Source organism: Ambystoma mexicanum, chromosome 4p, assembly GCF_040938575.1.
Source record: "Ambystoma mexicanum isolate Mex_15411 chromosome 4p, UKY_AmexF1_1, whole genome shotgun sequence".
Taxonomy (NCBI): Eukaryota; Metazoa; Chordata; class Amphibia; order Caudata; family Ambystomatidae; genus Ambystoma; species Ambystoma mexicanum.
This window is the reverse complement of record NC_090927.1, coordinates 1,009,081,363-1,009,100,360: the sequence shown is the minus strand read 5'-3', so window position 1 is coordinate 1,009,100,360 and position 18,998 is coordinate 1,009,081,363. Positions and strand designations below refer to the sequence as shown.

The 18,998-nt window shown below is 45.7% G+C and overlaps 1 protein-coding gene across 1 annotated transcript in view; it reads left to right on the top strand.

The window, feature by feature from the left end:
- SMPDL3A (sphingomyelin phosphodiesterase acid like 3A) overlaps window positions 1-18,998 on the top strand; it is a 384,143-nt gene that overhangs the window by 229,854 nt on the left and 135,291 nt on the right. Inside the window, exon 5 of the mRNA XM_069606594.1 lies at window positions 13,168-13,349. Coding sequence (XP_069462695.1) covers window positions 13,168-13,349 — 182 coding nt within the window. The remainder of the gene's footprint in view (window positions 1-13,167; window positions 13,350-18,998) is intronic.

The window sequence follows — 18,998 nt, the reverse complement described above, 5'->3', positions numbered from 1 at the left end:
TAATCTTATGTTGTAAATTCTTTAAGAAATGGAACATCTATTTAAAGGTGGCTGCATGCCAAAATTGCTACCCTATTCATAGGATTGCTTTCTTAGGCATACAATACCACACACAACTTATTTGTCTGATCCACTCAGACTTTAGATAGTGTGCAGGGTACGTGAGTTCCCTAATAGGGAACCCTTTTCTTGTTCACTTAGTCTTACAACCTAGATGCCAGGGTTGTTTCATTATCCTCTGCACCTCCAATCCCCTGGAAAATTCACAAAATGACCATTGCCCACTATTTTTAAACTACTGATTTACCCAGGTTGCTTGGTGTTTTCCCACTGCTTAGGACAGCAGGAAACAGCCAAGAAGAGGTTAGCGGATATCAATTATTTGTTCTTGGACAGTGTACAGTGTATTGTGGTGAATGTGGGCAATGTGTCCCTTCCGAGGGGGGAGCCAACCCATTTGAGGCTAGCAAGGTGAGCCTGCTAAGCAAGACTCTCCCTATTGGTCAGGAAAATGAATGAATCCTCCACTTGGAACACAAGCAATGCGAAGACTGTCGAGTCTGGAAAAAGCAGAGAAGCAGATGCTTATGTGTCCCAGCGATGTCGTGGAGAAGGGCGAACAGCAACATCCCTGCTGGAATGCCACACTGCATGAGCTCACAGCGAAAGTACCAGGGTTTTCCAGGCGGGAGGGAGGCTATTAGAACCAAACACAGCGAAAGAAACCTGACAAAGAGGGTTACGGGAGCCCTAGAAATATGAGTATTGCATGTTGGTAAGAAACACAGATACAACCAAAGAATTTAAGGAAACTTGAAAGCCAGAGGGGTCTGGAGAACCATTGAGAACCAAGTGACACTTTTAAAAAAATAAGCAGAAAGGAACCCGGGGGTTTCATTCCGTTGAAACATAAGCAGAAAGGAGCCTCTCAGGCAGTTATTGAGTCAGGTAGATGGCGGATCTCCTCCACCTCGGCACACCAAGGTTGGGGCAAGCAAGTGCCAATGTGGAGGATCGTGTCACTGCAGCGCATGTTAGATGGCCAAAGGGGTCAGCCACTGTTTACGTGCAAGTGTCTTTTAGTGCTCAACCAGGATCAGTCCCGTCGGTGTGCACAGGGGGTTGGTGGTTGTTGAGGAGCAGCACAGGGCGAGCCAGTGGTATGCTAGTGGTTTGGGGTCTCAGCTGCAGGCGGGATGGTGCCTTTTACACCCAACCCCAGTAAGTATCAAGTTGGGTGGCCCCGGGGTGGAATGCCTCAATTAATTTCGTACCGCAGTGTGTAGCCCCACTCACCGTCGTCGTCGTTAGTGTAGCACGTATCAATGATGGTGTTCTCAATGGGCTGCAGTGGTCCCGTAGCACACCGTGGGAGGTACCTCCAAAGTCAGGAGAGACGAATAGCATGGGAACTCAGCGTCACTAGTCACAGCAGCGCAGGAGGTTGGGCCACTTTCCAGAGTTGTTGCGTGGCTGCTGCAGATCTGGCGGTATGAGAGGGTGGGACGGAAGGGCAAGGAAACCCTGCTGCTGCATACCAAGTGGAACTGGGAGCCACAGAAGCATCCTGCGTTGATCGGTGGAAGCGTCCCGCTAGCTAGCAAGCTTGCATTTATTGTATTTCGCACCCTGGAAAATAGGATATTCGCCATGCCGTGTTGCCGGACTGCGGAGCTCCTCCCTCAAGCGGCCATATTTGTCCTGCACAACAGTGCCCCCCAAATTGCAGGCATTCAAATAAAAGGTATTTTGTATCTGAAGTCATGTGGTTAGGATAGTAAATGATGTTAACACATTGAATGCTTAAATTAAGCACTACCATACTACCATGTAATTTATAACCATTGGTATGTTTGCAAAACAATTTATATTGGAAATGTTGGATAATAAGCCCACATGGGATCTGTGTATGAAATACACTTGAGTTAGAAGTCTTTGCCATCAAATGGGTGATATTGATCCTGCGTTACTACCTGGCAAGGAGAAGACTCTGACTTGTGACAGACCACCCACCCCTAACCTGGTAGAGTCTTTGGAAAGATTCCAATGCCCAAGTCATGAGATAGTTTCTAGATCTCCAACCATTTTTGTTTTTCTGTGGAACATCGAAACGGGGATATAACAAAGAAATGTAGACATCTGAAGTCGTTTCCCTCTTCCCAACCATGCGGGGGAGCGCCTCTCATATAATGGGAGGGGTATATGACGAATCTGGACAATCTCTCCTTTGAGTCTAGGGTGGTGAGCCCGCAAGGCAATACTCACCCTAGGGGTCAGGGAAAGAGGGACCTCACTGGGAGTGACTCTCCTCTAGGGGACAAGTACTTCCATTCCTACAAGGAACACCCTATGAAGAAGATACTGGGTCTCATTACGAGTTTGGCGCTAAAAAGCAGCCATTAATGGCATGCCGTTAATAACATGTCCGTCTTGGCTGGAACCCGCAAACAGCGGGTTATTAAGAGTGCACGAGCACGTGCTCCCCTGCATGCCGGTAATGGCCGTACCGGCATGCCGGTAATGAAACTCAAAGTCCCAGATAGCGGCACCAACGAATGCGCACATAACGGCTCCGGCCTCCCCTACCCCCAAATAGCGGTACCGGTATTAACATAGTGCTAAGAACGGGCCCGTTATTACCAGACCCGGAAGTAACGTCATTGCGTAGGAACGGGAAATGCTTAGGCAGCCATCTTCAAAAACACAATCCATTGCAATCCTCCACATACAGGACCTTCACCACCAGAACTCCTAGCACACCACGGACAAAATGTCGAAGTCCACCCAGTAAGGCACTGCCCGCCTGCGTAAACCACGGTTCAAGGATGAGGAGCTGAACATGTTAGCTGACACCCTAGTGGCGAATGCTGATGTGGTGTTCTGCAGCGACCTCAGGCATCCAGCCCAGCTGAAGAAGAAGGCCACCCGGGAAGAAGTAGCCCGGAAAGTAAGTGCAGTCGGCACCACCGCACGCACAGTGCGCAAATACAAAAAACGATGGGATGACCTCAGGCTGAGAGTACACAACAACTTGTCGGTCAATCAGAGCCAGGGGCTGGCAACAGGAGGAGGACCTCACTCACCAGTGAAATTGGCCAGATAGGAGGAGACTTGCAGCTCAGTCAATTGAAGGAGTCGGTGGACCTGAGTTTGGCGTGCCAACATCGGCAGATGAAGGTGAGTGTCCCTACAAACACACAACAACTAATCCTCACCATTGTCCTCCAAATGTGAAAGCAACACCAGCCAATACATGGCCCATCATGCACACCTACACATATCCATATACACATGCTGGGCCCACCACTATCACATCCCAATGCATGCTGCATGCTGCATGCTGCGCCTATACACGAATACACACCCGACACACAGATGACCTGCATGTGTCACAAAGCACGTCACTCCCAACGCACACATCAAGGCCCAACAGCAGCCACCATGGTGTACGTGTGAACACCTGCACGATTCCAAACAGCACCCTCCAACCTTGCATGTACCCAGCCCACTGCAAAGCCAGGCATGCAACTGATCACTTGGCACCACCTGCACAAAGACTAACGCATGCATGATGCAACCACCACCATCACTGATGCCCTGCCACTCTCTGTTCCCCACAGGTACGGATGCAGGCAGCGAAGAAGCACAGGGAAGTGCACAAGCACAACACCAGCCAAAAGGGCAAGGAGGCAAGGTGATGGCACAGGACCATGTACTTCAAGTGGACCAAGGATGGGCCAAGCGGCACGCGGGACAACAACCAGTGCCCTACCAGCCACACTGCAACCCACACAGGACGAGCAAACACCTACCCCTGGACACACAATCGACACAGGCCGAAGACACATCTGGCATGGAGGAGGGCACACAGTCTGCTGCTACAAGCACAATTGGGGAGATGGCTGCATCGGCGCAGCATAGTGTCGATGAGGAAGTTGACCGTGACGATGACGGCAATGCAGGACCTCGTCCACTCAGAGCCTGTAGGTCGAACACCAAGCCCGCAGGTTCACCCCACAGGACACACCTCGCCGGGATTCATCCGACCAGGGCAGCCATGGTGAGTGGTCTCCGACATTGCGCTGCCCCATATTGCATGCAGTACCACCACATAACCCACCCACCAACCACCACCCACACTGCCATACGGGACCTTGAGGGACGTCTGTCCTGGATGGAGGGCCGGCAGGAGGAGATGCAAGGCTATGTCAAGCAGTACCTTGCTGAAGGGGGGGGACAACACGCCGTGTCATCCAGGACAGCACTGCGGCTGTAATCCAGGCCATCAACTCAAGTGCACTGCAAGTGCACATCTCCCTATCTCTCTCCAAGCTCGTAATTTAGGCGTTCCCTTTGACTCCTCTCTCTCCTTCTCCCAACATATTTCCCTCACTTCTCGCACCTGTCACTACCACCTCTTCAATATTCGTCAAATCCGTCCCTCTCTCATCTTCCATGCTACCAAACTCTTAATCTCCTCCCTCATCTTCTCCCGCCTCTTCTACTGCTCATCCCTACTCTTTGGGCTACCTACTTCTCATCTTGCCCCCCTTAAATCCATCTACCACTCTGCTGTTCGTACTCTCTGTCTCTTTACCTCCCGTGAGTCCATCTCTACTTCCCTCTCTTATCATGGCTGGCTTCCATTTAACTCCCAACTTAAATTTCACTTTCTCTGCCTTGTCTTCAAATCTCTCCATGGTCTCGCTCCCCTTATCTCTCCTCCCTTCTCTCATTCTACTCCCCCTCCCGTTCCCTTCGGTCTGCTGACCATTTCTTTCTCTCTGAACCTCCGTCCCCCTGTGCTTCCTCCCGTTTCCACTCCTTCCAACTCCTAGCGCCTCTGCACTGGAACTCCCTTCCTCTTGCAATCCGCTCTACCCCCACCTTCACCTCATTCCGCACTTCCCTTAAATCTCTCCTCCTCCATTCTCCTCCTTGAAACCCCTTCCCCCTTCTGCATCCCCCCTTATTCTTTCCCCTTGACTATCTCCCGCCCCTCTCCTGCCTCCCCACTCTCACCCTTCCCTCCTCCTACTCATCACCACCCCCCCACCCAGTCCCACTCCCCTATTCTCCCTATCCCCTTCAGTTAATTGCTCTTCTCACTGTTTTGTTGATTGATTCATATTGTAATTTTGCTTCCACCGTTATATTGTTTGTTTTTATGTATTAAGTTGTTCCACTGTACAGCGCTTTGGTGTAAGGCGCTCTATAAATCAATAAATACAAATACAAGTGCGCAATGGCTTCAATGCCTTGGGACAGATCCTCACCAGGATTGTTGACCTCATGGAGCAGCGGCAAACTCCAGCTTTGGGGTCACAACCATCTGGCTCATCCACAACGTCCATGCCAGCGAGTTCCAGGCAGACCAGCCCTGTGCGCAGGTCCCTGCGAAGTGCACTGCACTCAGATATCCAACCCCCACGTCCGAAGGGGGCTCCACAGTAGCAGGGCCACCCTGCAGATTCTCTTTACGAATACATGCAGACACATATTGTGCCATTGTTGACTTTGGGTGTTAGGGGGAGGGTGGAGGGTGGTGGTGGGTGTAGTGTGTAGTACTGGGGGTGTTGGGGGTGTGGGGGTATGTGGGAGGGGGGGAGGGGTGTTGGGGGGTGTGGATTGTTGAATCATGTTGTACTAAAAATCTCACTAATACACTGTTGTGTACCAAACATCACATGAGTGGACATTGCTGATTTGTTGTTTGTTAATTTATTGCTTCATAGTGAACTGTGCCCATATACCCACACACCCAGTGCCCACAGTTCCCAATACATGGCACCCTCTGCATCCAAGTACATCAGAATGATTGGTCTATGACCAATTGCCACACTGCGCGACCCTCGCCTGTATCGCGTCCTGGCCTATGTCCAACATCTACTCCTTCCTCTCCTTCTACTTCACCAGGTGGTGGCACCTCCATGTCAGATGGCAGGGGTACGTTCCGCCGGATGCACATGTTATGCAGCATTGCACATACCATGATGATCTTGCCCACCTTCTCAGGCCTGTATGAGTGTCCCTCCCGACCTGCTGATGCAGCAAAAATGTGCCTTCAAAAGGCCAAATGTCTGCTCAATGACCACACACGTGCGTGTATTTGCACGATTGAAGTCCTCCTCGTGTCTGTTCTGCGGATTCCTGACAGGGATGAGTAGCCACGCCTTCAGAGGATATCCAGCATCACCTACATTGGAGCAGAAGGAGGTATGTGTAAGGATAATGCTCAGTTGCCATGTGTACTCAGCCTGTACATCTTTCAAGTTCATATGCACAATCCCGTCAATGGCAGCCATATCTACATGACTATCAGCTCTGTACAGTGTATGCCAATCCATGCTGCGAGCCTTGGGTGACATACATGACCTAGGGTCCTAGGCATTTAAACCACCAGGCCCCCCGATATATCTTGGCTAGGGGCATTATGTATGCACATGTGAGGGCTGTGTGGCGGCGGATAACTCAAGATACTTTCATCCCTTTCCTCCCATGGCCCAAGGGGCATTCCCCTCGCATATGCATGTAGCCCATCCCTCTCCTCCCATGGCCCAGGGGGCATTCCCCTTGCATATGCATGTAGCCCCCCCAATCCTCTCCTCCCATGGTCCAGGGGGCATTCCCCTTGTATATGCATGTAGCCCCCCCCCCCATTCCACTCATCCCTTGGCCCAGGGGGCAGACTCACCCAACAGCCAGCCACTTTGTACAACATCTCCTTCCATGTAGCGGGGTAGTGAGGAGTTCCGCAGCACCATGGCATCATGCTTGGATCCTGGGTATCTGGCACAGCAATGTGTTATTGTCTGGCTGGCATCACACACCATCTGCACATTGATGGAGTAGTATAGCTTCCGATTGCGGTACACCACCTCCACGGCATGTGGGACTACTAACTCTACGTGGATGCAGTCGAGGGCACCAATTACATTGGGCATGCCTGCCAGTGCATGGAATGCTATTTTGGTGGCATTTGCCTCCTGTGGTGTCCTTGGTAGGGATATGTAGACACTTGCGTGCTTCAGTAGTGCATCCAGCACTTGGTTTAACACAACAGAGAAGCATGATTGCGACATGCCATGCATTTGGCCCACTGTGTGTTGGTAAGTGCCTGTGGCCAGGAAGTGGCGCACAGATGCCACCTTCAGCAGAGGGGGATGGCTGTGCGGATGTTGATCAGGCTCACCAAGTCTTCCTGTATTAATTCCACTATGTTGGTGATGGTGTCCCTGTCCAGCCGGCACAGGGTGTGGATCTGTGCTGGGGTTAAGTCAAATGGATTGGCCCTTATACGTGGAATTGATGGCTGTCTGTGGGGAACAACTACCCGCACTGGTGGGATTTGCTGGGCCAGTCTCACCCTCCTTCTCCTCTGTGTTGCCTGCTGTACTGTCTGCTCAAGGAGTAGCAGTGCAGGCACTTCCTCCAGCCCCAGTATGGCAAGTGCAAGTGGTAGCATTTTGGTTTGGAAAGGTGTGTGGGTGTGCGGGTGTGCTCCTTTTGTGCTGGCCCTGACTCCATTGCCTCCACCTGTTCTGATTGTGTGCACCTGTGGCACTTGGTTACACAGCAGTTTGCTGTTAACGGGTGGTCCGCGATGCCAGTATTGCCGGCATCATGGTGGCCCTTTTTACCGGCATCTCGATGCCGGTATGTACATGTCCGTGCGACTCATGGTGTCCTCTTCGTTGCGGGATGCCGGTATTACGGGCATGCCGCCCACGCACACGCCCGCATGCCGGTACGGTGGTGCACGGCCACAGCGGGTCCTTGTTGATGCCGGTAGTACCGGCATCTAAGGTCCTAATACAATGGCCCGGTAATGGATGCCGGTATTGCCTCACCGGGGCCGTTATTACCGGAGCGCCAACCTTGTAACGGGGCCCATTGTCAGCATATATGTCAATAGGAGAGATTGATGTTACTTCTGTTTTGCATCCAACAAATACTGGCATTGCTTGTATATCATTGGCTCAAGGTAATACTGTCATTCGCTTGAACTCAGCAACTGACAAAAAGCAACACGCCCCTTAGAAGTACGGCAGTGAGAATAAAGGACGAAGAACCTTGAATGGAGGAGAAAGAATCCTATGCAGAGGCGAGCCTCTGACGTACAGACGTCCTGGAGCGGCATAGCCGTGCTACACCACAGAGTCAGCGGTAGCGTGGAGAGACGCAGAGACACCAGATGCCTGGTGCAGAGAAAGGTGATACAGCCAAGCAAGAGACTGGGATGGAAGGACCATCTTACCTGGTTGCGTGAGCACCCTGCAACCGTGGTGGGTCTGGGACAGAACGGAGGAATGAATCCTTCACTTGGAACACGGGAAATGCAGACACTGCCGAGTCAGCCAGAAGCAGAATGCTTATGTACCGGCTATTCCGTGGAGAAGGGCGAGCAGCAACATCCCTGCTGGGACGCCATCCCGCTGCAGCACACCCGAAGGCAGAGAAAGTACCACGGTTGCCCAGGGTGGGGCATGGTGAGCGGAACCAAACTGTGATAAATAAACTGACAAGGATGGTTAACGGGAGCCCTAGAAACCTGAGTATTGAATTTTGGCAAGAAACACTGATACAACCAGAGAGGTTAAGGAAACTTGAAAGCCAGAGGGGTCTGGAGAGCCCACAAGAACCAAGTGACACTTGCAAAAACATAAGGAGAATGGAACATGGAGGCCTCATTCCACTTGTTCAAGATATAAAACCAATAGAGAGAAAGTGGCCAAAGTGGTGGAAAAGAAACAAGGAAAACATTCCTTCAAGTAACCAACGTGAGACATTTGACTTATGTAGATACTTACAAGCCTATCTAACGAGGCTAGCAGAAAAGCTGAGAACATTTCTTTTCTGAAATATATTTTTATACATACTGAATACCATTCTCGGAGAGAGATGTGAAGTATAATTGGCCACTGGCCCCAATTAGCCTTACTCCTTCTGGTTTGCCATAGTACAAAATGAGGAAAATGCAGCGATGCATGTGATTTTCCTCTTGTCCAAGGTGGTTCCAGGAGAATCTGATGGGCTACTCAATTTTGTTTTCTAGCAAAAACATTATGTAGCATAGTAAAATATTGTTCACGTGTCAGGCTGGATCCAAATAAGGTGTATTCAGAGACACACAAGGAAGTGATGTGCTAGGACAACCACTTATGCTTCAAAAAAACTTGTCAAAGACCATGGATTTTAGTTAAATCTTTTCAAAGTTGAGATGGGCTTGGTGTAGATGCTTCCTCGTCCTGTATATGTGCCTCAACCATCCTCCTTCACCAGCTGGAGTACTGGAAAAGCCTGTGCTTGCTTGGTGCTGCCTCCCAGTTTCTTAATTCTCCCTGGAAGACAATACCTGCACGTCCCCTGTGACTACTCTAGGAGCAGTGGCCCAACACGTCTATGGGATCTGTTCTGCATCCAGGCCACCCTCTGCACTAGGGTTCTTTATCTGTACCCATACAATCCCCTCCCAGTTTTCTTCTGCACTTATCGGACATATCCTTTCTGACAAACTCTCACCTGCCACTGCTGGCTGCACTACCATGGTTATTATCCTTATCTATTATTTATTTTAATATAATATTTATTTCTGTTTTCCCTCCTCTGCTCCGCACTTTCACTCCCCCTCACCCCCGCCCTTTTCCCTATTACATGCACTTGCGCTTTCTTAAAAGTCACTGGCCTAATAAGATTGCTGTTTTCTTTTTTTTGTTGTTGTTTTTCACCCTTGTTCCCCTCCCTTTTGCCTGGTCGCGCTGTGAAACACTTGTGTACGAGCGCGATATAAATAAAGTATCATATCATATCATATCAATTGTTTATGCTCTTTGCTTAAGGATACTACCGAAACGTATATGCGTTTTTCAATGATTGTCTTTATTTGTAAAAAACATCTTTTTAATAGGCCTGTTGCAATGGCTTTACTTTGTCCAATGCATTTTGTTCTATATTCGACCTTCTTCAGGGAATATTATAAAGGGATAAACCGTGTGTTTCAAATCATGTGTTTCAATTATATCAAGGTTGAATTTAATCACACAAAACAATTTTTAAAACGATATATTGAATTTCAGTTTACCTTAGCTTTATGGCCTCTTTCTTGTATTAATTGTATTAGAATATAATTAATCAATTCTCAATCTGATGCCCTTAGTATCTGTGTAATAACAAATGAACACATATTCTTTTTGTACTATTTGTTTCCCTAATATCACAATTGTTCCAACACTTCTCTGTTTAGACCAAAGGTTTTATTTTTTTTGTAACTAAACCATGTGCTAACCAACCTGTTGACTATGGTTGCATGCTTGACTGAAATGATGCTTAAATGTGTTTTCTTGGTGAGGTACAGTTTTTTGTGCATATTTGGACATTTTCTCTGTAGAGCGGGAAGAGGTCGCGCTTTAGAATTCATTCCTGGTGGTTGTGATTTTGCGGCCATAAATATAGACTTTTAGAAGCTTCATTGGTATCCTTCTCCCACTCCTTTGCTGCCTTGGCTGCACTTGGGCAGTTTTTACACACTACTTCATTCAGAGCTGCTCCATCATTCATACACCGAGAGCTGCATGGCATTGACACTCTCTTCTCCATCATCACCATTCTGACTTTCTCCCTCTGCACTCTACCCCAGACTGCTCTACGTTAACGGTTCCCTTCTTACTGACTCACATTGTAAACACTCTTCCATTTCGATTCTTCTTGATGTCTCTTTAGATCACACCACTCTTCTTTATACTATTCGTTCTTTGGGCTTTTCTGACACTGTTCTTCGTTGGTTCTCGTCTTACCTTTCTGATGATACATTTTCATTTTTTGTGTTGGTTCTTGATCCCAGACTCTGTATCTCTCTTTACACTTTGGAGTTCCCCTAGGATACATCTGTGTACCTCTCGTCTTCTCTCGATACTTCTTCTTCCTCCTAGATCATCATTAAATGTGTCTTTTCTTTTACCTTCAATGCTGACGACATGCAAATCTTTGTGTCTTTCCCCAATTTCTCAGACCCCCCATGGCGCCTCTTTTGCTGCCTATTTACATGCCATCCGACAGTGGATGCACTCTTGTTCCTTTGTCTAAATCCCTCGAAAACAGAAGTCCCCTTTTTTCCACCCTCTTCAATGTCCCTCTCTGTTCCCCTTCCTTCTTTCGCTCCCCTGTTCCATTACCCTTCTCTGATACTGCTTACAATTTGTGTTCCTTTTAATTCTACTTTTCCTTTCATATTGCTACGTTGGCTCATAATTGCTGCTTCCATCTTTTTAAAATTCATACAATTCATCATCCTCTTTCAGCAGCAAAAACATTAATCTCGGTTTGTTTTCTCCTATCTTTTCTCCTATCTATCTATCTATTCTTCCTGGCTCATTGGCCTTCCTGCTTATTAGCTTTCTCCCTTCTCCCCTTCACTCTGTCTACCATCCTTATATTCGAATTTTGCTCTCTCCCTGCTCATTCCTCAATTTATTCTTCTCTTCTCTCTCTCTCAGCTCTCCTTTGAATCATGTCTTCTTTTCCACTTCCTTTGTATTGTCTTCAAGTTTCTTGATGGGCTTGATCCCCCTTACCAAGTTTCTCTAATTTCCTTCTATCCTCATCCTTGCCCTCTCCAGGGACGTCATTTCACCAAAATGCCTGGGGTAGCGGAAGTGACATCATACGACCCTTGACCCCCTGGTGACATCACAGGAAGTGAAGTCATTTGACCCCACCCCAAAGTGATATCGTGGGATGCGATGGAACTCGACCTTTCACCCGTTGACAAAACAGGAAGTGCTATCACATAGCATTGTACGCTACAAAAATATGGTTACGATATTATCGCTATGATGTGATGTACATTTCATACAAGAATGGATCGCCATATGTATCGTTAAGATCAGTGTATATAGGCCCATATTACCAAATTACTGTGAATGCAAGCAGACGTCCACGACCGAATGATAATGATATGTTATTATAGCACTTACGCTTAAGTGCTTTATATAGAAAAAATATACACCCAATATCACCCAACCTGTGTTGGTACTCATTTATCGACCTCAGAAGAATTAAAGGCTGAGTTGAGGTGTTTAAGAACAGACTAAATCAGTGACTCACCCCCTGAAGTGTGCCTGAAATAAACCTTTAATGAGTCAAGCAATTATTGTATAGAATTCCAGAAAGACACATTATTTGGTATTCCTAATCTTTCTTATTTAGGGTCAGTGCTGAAAATGTTAGACTTGTGTCACTCCTTTTCTTCTTTTTCTTCTTTTTTTTTAAGGGTCTTTAACAAGAAAGCCAGCCACTCCAGAAATAAAGAGCCACATGGTGCTGGCCACAGCCCATGAGCTTACATTACAAAAAAATAAATGTTTTTCTCTTTCTATTTTTTTCTAGAGGTCGCAAGGGTGACCACAGAGGTCGCAGTTGCGACCTCTGGCGACCCCCAAATGATGTCCCTCGTCCTCTCTGTTCCAAAACTCTTTCCCTCAGCTACGGCTAGCCCCTCTGTGCTCAATTACGCTTTTGCTCTTTTCCAATCCTGGTGCCCAAACATTGGAGTTCTCTTCCTGTGTTCATTTGTTAAATTACGTCTTTACCTTTATTCCATTCTAGACAAAGATCTTTCTTACTCTATTCCGCTCCCTAGAAATTCCTTTCAGCCATTGTTTCACATTCAGCGCTTGTTTTTGTTCAGCGATTGGGTGTAATAAATACAAATGCAATGGTGAAGGAGGAATGTCTTGCAGTCCTTTCTTTTGGTATGAAAAGATAATGCCTTGGCAACGTTGTGGCTAGGAGTAAGAAGAGCACCATGGGCCAAGCTGCAATAGGCGTACTGAGGCACCCGGCAATCCTGCTCACTTCAGCACCAACAATTGTTTCTTCCAACAACTGTCTCTTTCTTGGGTGGGCCAGAAGAAGGGGAGCTGCCCCTTGTATCACATGTCCTGCAAAGTTCTTGTAGTTTGTATTTTCCTATGATTTAAATAGTTTGATGGACAAATTAGCAAAAATGCTTGAATAATATTGATAGTGGGATATGTATCCATCACATCTCCGTTACACTTGCATCTTTGCAGTGCCTGTGCTTAAGGTGGACAGTGTGGTAACTGCAAATGTTACTGTCTTTGGCCTGTTCTGGATTTCATTTATTTTTGGTGGGTGTTTTTATTGCAGGTGGGTTTTACTCCCAGCTTTACAAAACAGATGCTGGCCAGAATCATCCACTACGAATAATCAGTCTGAACACTGTCCTGTACTACAGTCCTAACATGAGGACCTTGAATATGACAGACCCCGCCAACCAATTTGAGTGGCTTGAGGAAACTCTCGAAAGTTCACGTCAGAATGGGGAAAAGGTAATGAATTGTGCAATTTGTTCTTTTATGCAGGATTAGAAAAGAGAAGTACTAAAATATACAAGAAAGATTGTGTGATATGTACTAAAGGTACAAAACGGTTGTATTGGTGAACTGGCTGTTGGATATTGTGGGATAAAGTCTGCCATTTCTAAATGCTTTAACCCTGCTTCAAAAGCGACCGCAAACATAAATACAACGTTTTTAAAGCTGCAGTTTTATTTCTAAGTTTTCCGGGCTCCTCCAGCTCGGAAAACTTAGAAAAAAAAACGCAGCTAGTGCTTTTTATTTTTTTAAAATAAACAGCACTTGCCAAGATTCAGCTGCAGCTTTCCGGCTCTGGTCTCCGGTCTCCGTCCTCCGCGTACAGTACCAATGAAGGAAAATCCACCCAGCGGTAGCTTTTGTTTACTACAGCTGGCTGGCTTTTCCTCCATTAGTGCCGCAAAAGCAAAGGCCAGCGCAGGCGGGCATCCATTTCACAAAATGGATGCGCCCATGTTCTTGCTTTTGCGAATTTTGAGCTTGAATAGCTCAAACTTTTACATAGGAAGTTTAAAAAAAAAAAAGTGCTAGTATTTTTTTTTTAATGTTGCCTTTCTATTTTTTAAATAAAATTTTTAGCTGGACTACCCCTTTAATGATTCCTACAGTGTCAAACCTTTATTTCACTTTTTAAATGGTTGATTATAAAGGTGCACAACCTAAGGATTATGAGGATAGAAGGTCCCCTACTCTAAATACATCTGGGAGTGCATCCAATTTTCCAGTATTCTATCAGAACATTTCTGCAGGCTGACCGCGTTTGTATTCAAAGAAAGATTTGTGAAGCCAAAACCTCCTGCATTAACAGCATGCAGCATTTTCCAGGATAACGTTGCTTTTTTACCAGCACAGGCATTCACTAAGCAGCTTCTAGAGCATATCAGGTCCTTTTTTATGTATTTGTTAAGGTAGTGCATTGAATAAGTACTGGTACCTGGGTAGGATGTTCATTTTCATCACATGCACTATTCCTCTGATGGTGAAGTTTAAAGTGGACCAGTAATGCCTTGCTTCTCTTTGCCAAAGATTCCCTGAAAGCTGATGCGCATTATCGTCCCAACATTGTACTATTGGTATACATCCAAGTATGGTTCTATGTGATAATTATGACTGTTGAAGGCTTCACCGAAAAAAGACTTCAAATGACGAAAGTAGAAGTAGTACATCATCAATGCAGGTTATGATTTTAAGTTCCTGTCCCCTTACTGGGATACCAGTGATATGGTGGTCCGATCTGATCTGGGAAAAGAGCTTCATAGCGTGGTTAAAGACAATTGCCAACAGGGTGCAACCTTATTTATTTATTTATTACATTTGTAGAGCACTCTAACAGTCCATGGACATCGAGGCGCTGTTGCATGAGATTGTCTTAGTTACAGTAAGGTTACATCGATCATGGTTACAGTGAGCGTATGGTCATACAAAGCAAGATTCTAGCATTAGGAGGTTACAACAGAGGTGTTTACAGGTCAGTGTATCATACAGAAAGCCATTGGGACCAGAGAGTGTCCGTTCATACAAAAAGCATAGTTTTATCTCGACGGGATGAACAAGGTGAGGAGATTATTGGTTGAGCAAACAATGTTTTATTTTTGCGCCGTAATTTGGGGTCGGATTTAAAGTTGAGATCCTATGAAGCAGGAGAATCTGGAATGAATCTTAGATGGTAATTTGTAGCATTGATTGACATATTTGCTTTGTAGCCCACATGGGTAAATTTTATTTTATTAATGTTGTACTCCACTTTTTATGGATGGTATATGATCATTTTAGCTTATGCATTCTCGTACCTGCCACACTGATGATTTTGAGATAAAAACAAATGTCTGATCCTATTAGATTGACTATGTTATTTAGCTCGGTTGTTTTTATTGTATGTCAATTTTATGAAAGCTCTTGTGGTATTCTATTTGATCTTTGTTGGTTTTAGGTCGAATAAAGTTTTTTCAGATCTGTAATTCAAGTACACATTTGCATGGTGCCAAGGACGCCCAGTAAGTGCCTACAGGTCAGTGACACTTCATTGGTGTGTAATCTTGTAGATAGTTTATCACTTTGGTATGATCAGTGATCATACATGCTCGGCCATTGTGGTCAACCGTTTAAAGCTGCATTGAGCTCAAGTGACTAGTCCTCTTGAACATTGGAAGTGCAACCACAAATGTTTCATTTTAAGTAACCCAAACTAAAACACTTGTTGCTCTTTTAAGTGCAGTTTGTATATTAGTTAAGGGCACGGACACCCACATGGACAGATTAGATTATAGATAATATATAGGAATTATGTTTTTGCTTTTCTAGACCATTTTTATTCAACTTTTTTAAAAATGAGTATGATTATTTTTTGTTCAAGGTTATTTGCACTCCCTAATCATGTATCTGTATACAAAAGCAATTTTCCATCCCTGAAATTGTTGTTTAATCTATCATTAATAAAGAAATGCTATCAAATATTGTGACACGTTAGCAAGCTTACAGGACAAAAGCTGGAGCCAGCCCTGTCACAGGTCCAGGGAGTGGGAGTTGGGGGCTGTCCCTGAAACCCCATGTACCATGAATGTTATGGATGGTGTCACTGTTGCAATGTGATGCCCCCTTGTACTCTTTCTGGTCCGTGTTCTTATCTGTTTCAGTATTTCATCTCCCAGAGTGCACCTGGGTGCCACCAAGAAAACACAGACCCGGACCTGGGGAACAGAATCAAGAACGGACAGGGAATTAACTTAATTTCCACTTATCATTCAGAGATGAGACACCTATCACCCAACCTACCTATTCAGGCAAACCCATGTCGAATGGTGGAGTAGCTGAAAATGAAATGGGAGTGAGTAGAGACTTTAGGGAGACAGGCGAGACACTGAAATCCTTCCAAAACCTATTCAGTGTGGCTACAGCCGACCACCAAGTCATATTCCGCAGCAGTGAAGTAATAGAGCATTGTATATACCCGACAGGGTTCCAGTAGGTAGTTGTACCTGACTGGATTTAATTGTGTTCTGCAAGTTCTCTGCATAACAAAGCCTCAGGTGAAGAGCATGTTTATGCTGGAAACACGTGTCAGGCTGAATCATTTGTCAAATACTATATGCAATTGAAGCATATCAGAATCTTAACCATTAGCGCTGAGTGACTAGATTGTTTCCTAATTTAAAAGTATACACTCTAGCACAGGAGGAAAATCACAAGAAAAACGATATTCCAGACTCACAGCAAGCAGAGCGCCCATCAGACTGCAAACAAAAGCATGCTAGAAAATGGGGAAGGGCTTTGTGGATTTTAAAGCCTCTCATCTTTGTGCCCCACCTCCTGGAGAAAGAACAGCTTTTGATTGGTCCCAGGAGTTGGTGGCAGAGTGCATGTGAGGTATTTGTGAGAGAGAGTGGTACCAGTTGTATGTAGTGGAGTGTGAGAAAAGGGGTGGGTTGTGAAAGGGAGAGAGAGAGACCTGTGGTGGTTAGAGAGAGAGAGTAAAGGTAAGAGAAAGAGAGAGGCTGTGTTAGGAGGGTATGGTGAGGGTGCAAGGCGGTAGTGGAAGTGAATCAGTAGCGGGGGTGAACGTAGTTGCAAGATATAGACGAAGAGTGCGTTAAGATTAGGGCACAGAGCTGTAGAAAGGAGATTGTGGGTAGGAGAGGAGCAGTGTGGAAAATACAGCAGTGTTCAGTAGAGTAGAGTGGAGGGTGAGCAGCAGGGCACCATATTCTTAAGTAGGGAAGGGGGTATTTGAGGTGAGAATAGCAGAGTGATGAGTGCATGAGAGTAGCTTAGGGGAGGGAAGTGAGAGAAGTGAAAGGGAGCGACTGAGGGTGAGACTGAACCACAGCATCAGATATTGGCACTTTTTCCATTAAGTCATATTGACAACCATATAGAGAATTAGGCTAGGGGTTCTTTGGTAAATTCCCAGATGGAGGGATAGATAAGGCTGTTTAACCTAGTGATACCTATCTTTAGTCGCAAACCAGGTGAATAGGGAAGCCTGGGATAGGGAGGTGGGAAGATCATGGGAGGATGAGGGAGGGATGCTCCATAGCATACCCACCCCTTTCCCAGCTCTGGTGCATATCACAGAACAATCTGCTCAAATTCTAACTGTCTGTTTATATTAAAATTGAGCAATCTGAAAAGCTTTGAGTTGTTTTGAAAAAAACTTGAACCCTCCTGTAGACTAAGCAAATTCTTAAGGTTATCTGTGACATTGTTTTTATAACCTTTTTGACAAAAATGATGATTTCAGTTGTGTGGCTTGATTTATACCAGAAAAGCACAGCGCCCGTACTCCCCCTATAACTAAAGAACTATCCCTCTGTATATGATTCCAGTCCCAACCCCAGAAGAGTTCCCTTGAATCTTACATGTAATCTGAGAGCTGGCCTCTTCTGGGATTCTGAAGTAAAAGGCATGTCATGGGAAGGACAAACTTCTGAAAATAATGGAACACCGAAGCAGCAGCAAATTTTCAAACCACAACTGAACAATCCCTGATGTCTGAAAGAAAATCATTGGTGGAGCCCAAAGCGCCATTTTGCTGAACCTACCCTTAAATCTTTTGTAATGCAATCTAGTCAAAGAGTAAAGTAAAAAAGAATCAATCTACAAGCATGGCTTGATTATGGGTTATTCCAGCAATCTTGTACAAATGCCAAAAATAAATGCTTTTTGTCATCATCCAGCTACAAAAAACATCTATTCTTCTACATCTATTCAGCGTTTTGCAGTAAAGCGCTATATAAACATAATAAATACAATACAATTCTTGGGGGACGTAGAACTTAGTGCTGTTGCAAACTCTTGACTTGACATTTGCAACTGCCTAGAGGCGTGCTTAACAAAAAGTCTTTGAAAGTCCTACAAGATGTTGATAATGCATCTGTGTGGTTGGTGGCAAGGCATAGGAGTTTTGATCACATCTCGTCCACCCACAGATCCTTCCCTGCCTCCCTGGGTTTGGCTCTAAAGTTTCCTATTTTTAGAGTATAATACTTTTGAAATGCCCTCACCCATACACAAAACTCTATTGGGTACTGCCCTATTTTACCCGGGTAACTATATCAGCTCCTACTTTGGGACCAGGACTCTAGCATCAGAGTCATGAGAGACTAGTTGTTCAACCCCACAAGAGGCTTCCAAGTACAAGCTCCTCTCCTCGAGGGTCAACTCTTGCCCCTTTATGGGAGGATGGTTAGGTGCTGCACCCTTCTCCACTGGCCCCAACTTTACACATCACTTAAAGGTAGTTTAATATGTGACATTGTTATACCGTAACCCACATTATAGGCTAGCAGGGGTTACCAAGCAACTTCTGTCCTTATGTAAACTATATCAGTTTGGCATTGAAGGGAACACGGGCGATGGACAAGGGGTGACTGAAATCTCATAATTTTGGCAACTGGAAATCTCTACTATTGGTATCAGAGTGCCTTCTGGCCATCCCCTCTGCACACAATGTGCTGTTCTAAAATGGCCAGGGCAGAAGAGGTAGATCCTTCACTCAAGGTTTTTAATACCCCTCTCACTCCATCACTTTCAGTTATCCTGCCTTACATGATTAGCGTGTTCATTCTTCCCAAAGTCCTGAGAAAGGTAGTCTTTTAGCACACCACA